Source organism: Otolemur garnettii, unplaced genomic scaffold (genome assembly GCF_000181295.1).
Source record: "Otolemur garnettii isolate 467f Iridium unplaced genomic scaffold, OtoGar3 scaffold00076, whole genome shotgun sequence".
Lineage (NCBI taxonomy): Eukaryota > Metazoa > Chordata > Mammalia > Primates > Galagidae > Otolemur > Otolemur garnettii.
The window spans coordinates 9,155,431-9,166,198 of NW_003852471.1; the positions used below are offsets into that span (position 1 = coordinate 9,155,431).

Consider the following 10,768-nt stretch of genomic DNA (forward strand, 5'->3'; position numbering starts at 1 on the left):
CCCCCTTCCTTCACTCCCTGGCAGGTGCTTTGCCCCTCCCCCTTCCTTCACTCCCTGGCAGGTGCTTTGCCCTGCCCCCTTCCTTCAGTCCCTGGCAGGTGCTTCCTCAGGAGCACTTTAGGGAACCTTCTGCACATAAGCAAATCTCACCGCAGTGCTATTTCCTGGGGAGCCCAACTTACAAAACAGATTAGAAATGTTTAAGGGAAACTGATAGCATCTTAATGGAAACTTGAAAATGAGCAGGCTTAGGATATGTAAAGCTATGAGAGGAGGATTTATCAGGTGGAGGAGCACTGTAGCTGACGTGTCCAGTAGATTAAATCATGTGCACAATGCCAAAGGTTTATTGGTTAAGCAGAGTATGCAGAACACACAGAATTATTTGGCCTGGAAAGAAATTGCAAAAAAAAGTTACTTGGGGTAAATGAAAGAAAAAAAAAGTTACTTGGGGTAAATGAAAGACATTAAAGATTTTTTGGATGAAACAGGACATGAATTTTGGAAAGAATACCTTTATCTCTTTTGTTTAATTAAAAAGAAGAAAAATATTACATTCAAAAATATAACTACATATAAAATCCTGATCATTTTGTATATGTTATATGCGAGGAAGCCAATTAATATTTGATAGATCCTTAAATACCACTGTGACTTAAGTGATCAACTTCTGTAAAATTCTTCATGATAATAATTTCAACACAATATGGGAAAATATCAAATACCAGTATCTGTGGCATATCCCAGATCTTTAAGTACCAGTATACTTTATCATATTGATACATGTTGATCTACATTTATACCTAGCAGAGATATTTCGATATATGTTGATATCTGAAAGTATATTCTTTGCAATGGCAAAAATATTGAAATTACACCAATTTTTATATGGTAATTTATTCATTCAACAAATATTTATTGAACACTACCATATGCTGTACTGTGAGATCACAGAGTAGGGAAGGAAAATAGAAATATCAAAAATAATTACAAGTGCGATTTGCACTACAAAAGGGGAAACACCAACTGTTCTGAAAATATGTGACTGGGAGGCCTGCTTAGACCTGAGAGTGACAGATAAGTGAAACGCTTAGCATGAGCAGGCATCGCCAAGAAGAGAAAAGAAAGAGTATTCCAGAAATGAGGAAGAAAGATTGTTTCATGGGGGGAATAGTATGTTTTGAGGCTTGGAGGGAAGGGAGCTTTCCTCTCTTTCACATTTAAATATCTGAAATATGCCCAAGGTGGCCAGAATAGAGAGTGAATAGAGACACAGCTTCTCATCAGCCAAGAGAAGGGGAAAGATCGCCAAGGGGTCGATAAACTCTGTTAAAGTTTTTATACCGCGTTGGAGGGCTAAGGTGACCCTGAAGGTTTTGTTGTTGTTGTTTTGGCCGGGGCTGGGTTTGAACCCGCCACCTCTGGCATATGGGGCCAGCGCCCTACTCCTTTGAGACACAGGTAGCTCCCGACACTGAAGTTTTTTAAACAGAGTGGTGAAAAAATTAATAAATAAACAGGGTGGTGACAAGATCAGATTATCCTGGGGTTGACAATTGGAGAACCCATTCTGTAGCTGCCATTGGACCAGGACCAACTCAATGAGAGAAGACCAATTAAGAAACTAATGCCCTGCTTAGAGGAGGCCTGGCAAGGGTGTGAACTGTGCCATGGATAGAAGTAGATATCTCCAAGAGGAAATGCCGGGGATAGAAATCAGATGTGGTGATTTAAGACAAGTATATAAGCAAAGGGACGAAGGAAATGGGGCTTCCTGGGTTAAGGGTTTGAGAAAAATTAACTCTAATACGTTATGTTATTATTTACTTTTGTAGACTTTTTAAAAATTTACATACTTAGAGAAATGGGTACTTTTTGTTGTTGCTGGTTTGCTTTTTGTGTAAAGTACGATGTATCATTTAGAATTGACAGAGCTGAAGGAAAGAGAGAATTTAGGAAAACCTAATCTGACTTACCACAAACAGTAGTGACTTGAAATGTACAGTAGCTTTTGACAAGTACAGAGGCAGATAAACTCCCTGCCACGGAGGACTTGTGCGTGCCATTCACACCCGTGGTACTGGCTTCTTTCAGATTCAAAAACGTATGTTCCAATTTCCAGTTATTTGAATCACATGTGAGTAAAGGGGCACGGATTTTAATTTAATTCAGCTCATCAGATATTTTTTGAGCAACCCATCGTGATATACATATGTCATCTGAGACATCATCTAGAGGGAAAAATACAGTTCCTGGCAAAAGATGAAGGTTTCAGTTGGTGGTCTAGGCCTTGATTTCTCCTCAAATGGAGGCTGCTTTATCGAAATGATGGTAGCGTCCTATTCGCTTCCCAGTTTGCTACAAGCTTCAATTATGAATATTGTTTGAGGATATGTGTATGTACATAAAAACATGTGTATATATGCATATGTTAATACTAAAAATATACACATACATAAATTTCATGTGGCAACTCAAATTTTCCTAAAGTTGTCACATACATATTTTTGCTTCTTGCATCCTTTCTCCTGGCCTTTTTCTGCCCAGCACTGTATACCTTCGCTGCGTAGAAAATGTGCTGTTGTGTTTCCATCGGGCATGTTTCACTCTAAACATAACACTGATGAAGCACAGCGGCATCAGGACCTGCTGCCGAGTCTGGCATCTTCTAGTGTCTTCACTGCCTTATGGGCTCATGATTATTTAACAAGGTATCCTTGGTTACCAAGCACGGCCATAGGTTCCGAGGAACCTAAGACTATATACCAGGAAACCAGGCAGGTATGGTAAATAGTCGATGTTCCATATGATCCTCCAAAAGTGTCTCTAAGTTATTTTTCAATTTCAAGTAAAGGAAAAAAATCCTTCAGACCCATAAACAGAGTGAAATAAAGCCTTAGAAAGTATACTTTTCACCATTTTTCGAACTTATCCGATGCATAGAGAGAAAAACCAACCTTGACTTTTCAAAACCTTATTATCCAGGGGTAAATTATTCCCAACCTTTGATTCTCCTCTTTTATTTTTTTTCTCTTTGTTCTTTATATATTTGATGTCCACTGGTATTTTTATATGGAGTGGGTAGGATGAAATTCAGACTAATTTTACTTGGTATTTTAAAAAAGGTTTACTATGGTGGCCACTTTTCCTGTTGATTTAAAGGACATTTAGAAATCGGTTATGGGCATTACTTATTTTATCAAGGTCCCATTAGCTTATTTTGTTTAGAACCTGCTTGTTATCACCAAGAGATAAAAAATGTGACCGTGCATGCACAAAGATAATAACCATTCCTTACAACCTGGCCGGTACACATTGTTACCAAGCTCTGTTTTCAAGGTTAACCTGAGAATAGATTTAAAAAGCTCAAAAGCATTGGAATTTTCTAACGCAATCAAAAATCAGAGAGGTTAAGTCTGGGTGAGATAACAAGGGGCTTTAATTAAAGGGTTTATTTGCTTGAAATATTGACCTCTCAAGCATCTCTGACATGTTCATGAGAGAAGGTTTCACTGATTATGCATGCCAAGAGCTCGTTAAGGATATAGCATAAAGAAGATAAATTACAAAGTCAAAAAGGTGAACCAGGGAAATGGAGGTCACAACAAACTAAATGCAAGGCCCACAACTTATTGGTTTTTGTACCTTGTTCAACGTTAAGTGCACTGAGCCTCTCAGTGGCAGATACAAGCAGGGGATAAATCCATGGCCCGAGTGGGTATATGTATATCAATTGGGAATAATACACATAATGTAACGTCAGTTATTCCAGTGCTTAAATGTTAAAAAATTTCAAGGGCATAATATTTATGCTATGTAGCAATTGTATCGATACACAGAATTTTTTTTTCCTTTCTCCCAGAAATGAAGTACTAAGACAGAAATTTAGGATTCTGATATAATTAGGAGATATTTTTGTGATAGGTGGGTGATTGAGGACAGGAAACCTCTTATAAAAAGATTTCTGAGTACCAATAGTTTTCACTTATGTATAGTTATATGAGCTATATTTGTTATCCAACTCCCATAGTATTTACCATTTGGAGATATTAAAAAAGATAAGATCCAATGTTTTTACCTCCATCTTCAAAATCTCAAGTGATAATTGGATGGCTTAAGGTATTAATACTGAGATAACACACAGGATTGAATAGACTTGCAAGAATCAGATATGTTACATTTACCAAAAATACAGGCAAGCAAGGGACAGAGACAAAAGGGAGAGATTACAAGACGTTCTACATGGACGTCTCCAAGGAAGTTTTCACACGTTTACCTCTCACACCAGGAAGCATTTATGTTATAAAAGATCTCAGAGTTTCCCCTAGAAAATATTAAGCTTCAGGACATTTTCCAGGGGGCCACTAATCATTAATCCATAAATCCTGGGATTATTCAGTATAATATTTCCTTTGCCTGTGATATCCTGCTAAAGGTTTTATCTATAAAGACTCTTCCTCCTAGTGAACATAACTAGTTTCTTTTATTTAATATTACTAATTGATCATCCTGGAACCTGGAGTGCCGGTTAACAAGTACGTTAGACACACCCTTCCTTATACACATCAGTAAAGGAAGCAAATAGATCCAAGACAGCGGCTTTAACTCTTATCTCCCCACGTTTTAATCAATGAAATGGAACTGAGTTGGATATTGACGAAATGTCTTTGGAAGCCATCTCGTATTCATTCATGTCTATTAATGAATTTTGGATATCCAGTACACTTTTAAAAAAAAATCATGACCATGTGTACAATGTCTAGGAGAATGGAAAGCTTCCAACATCAAAGAGTTAAAGAATGGTGCGGGTAACAATAATGATAATAACATTAATTAGGCTCTCACCATATGTCAAACACTCTTCTAGGTTGTTTACTTGTATTATAGTAGAATCATAATAATTTTCGGCGTAGGCACTATTACTTCTCCTATTTGGCAGATACAGAAACCGAGGCATGAAGAAATTAAATTACTTAGCCGGGTTTACATTGCTAGTAAATTCTGGTGCCACTGGTGAAATCGAGGACATGTCAGCTATGTCGTATGTTAAAAGAGTGCAGGCATAGCAAATCCAATAGGCTTTGTGTTAATAAAACTGGATAGGAGAGTAGTAGATGGATAATAAAGAAATAATGGTCAAGGATTTACTTTTTTGATTATTACTGTTACAAAAATAAAGTAGATTAGTGAAATTAATGTTTAAGGTGGCAAAACATCAATCAACATTAGTTTATTGAATTCCTATTATGAAATTAGCATCAAATGATAAGTAAAAAGGCATAGATGAAGTAGGAAATATACTAGACAGCATAATACCAGCCAAAAAGAAAAGTACTGAAAATGGAGTTACAGGTTAAGGCAAGTGAGATGTGTTTAAAAGCAACATCATAGAGATGTTAATTGAAGCAATTCACAAGCGGAGGTAATTTGCTGCCCAAATAAATGTTATTAACAAGCCAGAATTTCAAGTTAAATATACTTTAGCATTGAAGTGACTCGGAATGTGATTTTCATTTGTAAAATCCTAAATAATAGGAAGGCTGATAAACTAAACTGAGAAAAGAATGATAAACAACAGAGAGAGAAACATGACCTACATTGCCATCTGTTGGAAAAGTGCACATCTGTCATGTTGAGGGAAAGATGAGGCTTGGAAATTCCCAGTGAGTCTCAACATCCACTGTTGCTAGTTAGTTAAGAGCAAAAAGAGATTTCAGACCTAAGTTGGCTCTCAAACCTAAGTTGGCTTTCTTTTACTTTTAATGTGAAAAATATATTTAAATAAGAAGGGAAAACAAACGTCTAATAATTTAGAGGCTATGGATTTTAAGGCTCCCAGGTGTGATTTTAGCTCAAATCTGAATGGACTTCTGCTAGAGCAAAGAATATTATTGAAGTTTGCCATGAGAGTCGATTTTACACACTTGAGAATCAATTATTTTTCTGGCTAATGGACCCATGTAAGTCACAAGGTGAGGAGGTAAAAACTCTAGCCTGGAATTTAGTCTCAGTTCTCTCGTGGTGTCCTTTTGAGCAGCTATTGACTCTTGGGGTCTAAATTTCTTTGTCTGCAAGTGGACAAGATTGAATTAAGTGATTTCTAAGATTACTTTCAACTGTACTAAAAATGGCCCATTAATAATTGCATACTTGAAAAAAATAAATAAAACTAATTGCATACTTGCAGTGCTTATTTTATAGATAGAAGTAGAATTCATAGAACTTCCTCTTAACGTTGTATTACTATTGTGTTTTTATTTCTAGAATTTAACACCAGCATCTGTTCTCTTCTTTAGGGTGGAGTTAATGGGTTGACCGGAGAGCTAGAATTTGGAGAAAATGGAGGCAATCCCAATGTCCACTTTGAAATTCTTGGAACCAACTATGGAGAAGAGCTTGGCAGAGGCGTTCGCAAAGTAAGAGCAGACACACTGATAAATACGCTTTTTCTGATACTGTGGTTTCTCTTGATTGTTCTCTATACAACATGATCACAGAATAAATGAAAATGCACAGTATAGTTTTAAAGAGAGAAAGAATCAGGCCTTGGTATGATAGGCCAGAGGTATTAAGTAACAAATTCTACATATGCCTTGGAATAATTAAGGGGAAAAAAAAATCTGATACCTGCCTAGGGAAATGGCATCATCTTTCATTCACAATAATAAGAATATTTTTATGATGTAAATTTAATATTTATACAGTATATAGCTTCTTGGTTTTAACTTATAATATGCACAAAATCAGAATATCAGCTTGGGTAATTTAATTTCATATAGTTAGATAGAAACTCAGCTATAAAGTGCTACAGTATTTCAATCTCTACCTGTGTCATGTAATAAGTCAAAAATAGATTGCATAAAATGGTCTCTTCCAGTATACTACTGATCAAATGTAAGAAGCTGAGTGTCAGTAAAGGATGTTTCATGAAATATGGGGACAGTAACTTTCTCAAGAAGTATAAAAGCCTGTGGAGAAATGACTTTTCTGTGGTTTGGATTTGTTAATTTTATATATTTTTGGTAGAGAAAAGCCTAAGGTAATTGAATGCATATGCAGAGCTAATGATATGAATTTCTGAGTGTGTCAAGTTGATTGCGTCAAGGGTAAGAGGTCTTCAGTGGGTATTTCTTTCTTGTGCTGAGATATCAGATGCAGAAAAACCTAAACAAAATCAAGTTAGGAGTTATTCTAATCAGCAATAAAATTTTCTCAGTAAATGTGTATGAAGGAAGTTAAAACTATATTAATGAGTTATTCATTATTTTGTCTTCTACAAAAAGATAATTCGATGAATTATTTTAAAGGAAATAACCACTAGTATGATTAGGAAACATACTCAATTGTTTTGTTCATTTTTCTAAGATTTGTATTGCTGATGGAATTGTAGTCTATGAACATAATATATCTTAAATTTCATTCTCTGATTATTGCTGTATATCAGAATAACTATGATATTTTATATTGATTTTGTATTTAAGCCTCTTCCTCAGATTTCTAATACTAGTAGCTTATTTGTAGCTTCTTGTGAATTTTCTGCAAATGGTCTTATCATCTGCAATTAATGAGAATTTTTATTTTTTCGTTTGCAATTTTACACTTTTATTTTTTCTTGCCTGAGGGCACCAATTAGGGCCTCTAGGATGATATCAAATGGAAGTAATAGTGGTATGCCTTTTTCAATCGTGATCAATCTCAGAAAAAACATTTCAACAGTATACTACAAAATGTAATGTTTTTGTTCTTTTTCTTTTTTATTAACTTGGATCAGATTAAGAAAGCTCTATAAATTCCTGATATATGTGTCTATATAAATTTTTATGTAAAATTAGACTTACTTAAAATTATAATTATGTTTCCATTGATGTTTGCCACTGAGGTTGCCTTCTAAAGTTTTGCTGGCCTAAGTAACGTAAACGAGTTAGTAGCATGAAGTCCCCTGAACTGTTGTTCAGTACATTAAAAGATGTTATACTTAACTGTGATTGATGGGAGAGATCTCAGTAGAATGTAAATGCCATGTACTTAAATAGCAATAGTAGCAAAGTAAAAAGGAAGAGTAAGAAGATCACATGCTTGGGTGGTAATGCAAGGGCTTGGGGAGGTTGAGGGAGAAGTTTTAAAATATAAGAGACTTCACTAGATTTGAAGGCTCACAGACCAAGCCAGTAGAGTGGAAGAAAATGAATATAAAGAAAAGAAAGGTGATCAGGAGAAAGAAAGAGGGGATAGAGAGGACTGGATGAAGAATTAGATGGGGAGAGAGGGGGACAGTTAAGGACATATTGGAATATTTGCAAGTTTTCATATTTGGTGTTAGCAGTGGTGCACGTGTCTCAAAAGCATAGGGCGCTGGCCCCATATGCTGGAGGTGGTGGGTTCAAGGCCAGCCCCACCCTCCAAAAAATCATATTTGGTGTTAGGGAGCTAAGGAAATTGTTAAGAAATAGATTATCTTTTCCTGGAGGAGTGGGGGGTGAGATTATTCGCTAAGAGGGAAAAAGTAATAGAAGACATTGGACATCGTGAGGCTGGAGATTTAAAGACCATGAAAGAGTTAAGAGGAAAAAGGAAAAAAGAGTTTTGAAATACACATAGCTGGCGTGGCAAACCAGAGAATGATGAGTGGAGAGCATAGAAGAGTCGCCAGGCACGGCTGTTGGCTCATTTGAGGCTGGCGATCAAGGGATTGCGATAGCACTCATCTACACAGTTGTGTTTGTCTAGCAGCATTCAACAGACTGTGTCAATTTGAATTAATGTAGGCTTGGGCTTTCAGCAGGTTGTGTTTTGTTGTGTGTTGTGTTGTTTTGTTTTGGATAGCAGTACTACGCGGCAGGGAGATTGAGGATATTGGCATGAGAGAGGTTGAAGAAACAAAGTATAAAATCTAAAGGAACCAATGAAGGCAAGAATTTATCAAACTTCAAATCTGGCTCCCAAGTAATTTTAAGACGAGCATGACTTAGTTTGTAGGTCACCAACTTCAACTATAAATGGGGCTATCCTTCATACAAGCATTGACACATATAATAATGTTTTTAAGGTACTTATCAAGGGAAAACATTACCATGCAAATAATTGCAATAGAGATTTACTATCTGTGTGTCCAAAATTAAAGTTCCAGTCCCAGTTTCTCCTTGTCTCCACAAGAGTAAATGGCTTTCCAGTTGATGAACTGTCAAGTTGTCAGTCTTTATTCTGCTGCCAGTGGCTAAGTGTGTACAATGCCCGAAGCCTTATCACCTGGAGCAGGGATCCTGTCAGATCCCATAAACTAAGCAGCATTGTGTCTGCTCAGGATTTGACTGTGAAATGTACCAGGGATTCCAGTTCCAAATTTTGGACTAGTCTCCGCTATCCTGGCATTGTATGAATGAAGGTTTCATCTTTTTGAATTTGGTGAAAATGCAAAAAAGATTATCTAATTTTCACTGCTGGTGATCAACATGAAGAGCTTTCCTGCTTTGATATTTTTCACATTTTTTTTTTTTTTACTTTGATGTAAGATGTTGTTTCATTCAGGAGATGGTATAGTCAGGGTATGAGCATATTGTGAATCCTTGAGGATAAATCAAGCAAAACTCAAAGCCAAATTTTGAAATCACCAAGATATTCTACATCCTAAACTTTGCTCAGTAATACAGTTATTCTTGTTTCTCTTCATTAAAATACAGAATTTCCAAGAAAAAATTAAGTAATGCCATTCTACCAAATCATCTAATACTAAACTTATTTTAAGAAGAAATAAAAAGTAAATATTAAATTAGTTAACTCTACTTTTAAGGAATCAATGTGTATTTTATTCATAGAATAAAAATTCTACATAATAGCTTTTCAGCTTGTCTGAATTTTCTTTCCTTTGCTAGGTTTGCCAATGCTGTTCACATTTTATTGTGAACACTGACTTTTACCATTAAAATCTAATACTCTAGACTTAATGTCTTTGAACTTTATCACAAACAGGAAAATAAGGCTAGGCATAGTATATTAAAGCTGCTTTCATAGCCAGTCTTAATGGCATAGTAATGCTTAGTATCTTCATAAAGGCATTTTCTCATAAGTTAATAAAATAAAATGGCACAGCAGAGATATTTTCGCTAGTAGGTACAATGGTTTCTCAGATATTCTTACAATCTTTACTCAGGTCCTCTAACTTTAAATTCACAACTATAAAATCTACAGCTTTGAAACCCAATGTACTATTTTTGCAAAGCGTATTATGTAAATTGTCTTGGTCCATTTTTAATGAACTGAAATCTATTGCTGCCTTGTACTTAGAAGGAGGAAAGAACCACCTTGCCTTCTGATGGGCAAGGATTAAATGTTATCTCTAACATCATATTTATACTCTGATGTTAGAATATCTAGAATGGTACAAATACCTTTTTGTATTACCCTGCTTTATGATTCCTTATATAGCCCTTTCTACAATGGATATTCTATGTATGCCTGTAATTATATATATAATCCTCTTACATGTGTCTAGGTAGATATAAATATAATTAATTAATTTTCTTATAGTTGGGTTTGCCGTCACCATGTAGCTCCTTGAGATAGGAGTTTTGTTTGTTCCCAGCTATCCCCTGATGCATGGCATATAATAGATGCTCATTAAGTATTTAACGAATGTGCATACTGACATAAGAATCCATTATATTCCCTTCTGCTCCTGTAAGTTTGGCAGCATTATTTTTTCTTTATTTAAATGAAAAATAAGTTTTTGCATTTAAATTAATTATAATGTTAGTGCATGGTTAAACTTTTT

The 10,768-nt window shown here is 35.6% G+C and overlaps 1 protein-coding gene across 1 annotated transcript in view; it reads left to right on the forward strand.

Moving 5' to 3' along the window:
- Positions 1 to 10,768, forward strand: part of GRID2 (glutamate ionotropic receptor delta type subunit 2) — a gene marked incomplete at its 3' end in the record, with an annotated part of 1,213,016 nt that overhangs the window by 835,548 nt on the left and 366,700 nt on the right. The window contains exon 8 of the mRNA XM_012807815.1: positions 6,297 to 6,416. Within this exon, the coding sequence (XP_012663269.1) occupies positions 6,297 to 6,416 (120 nt within the window). The remainder of the gene's footprint in view (positions 1 to 6,296; positions 6,417 to 10,768) is intronic.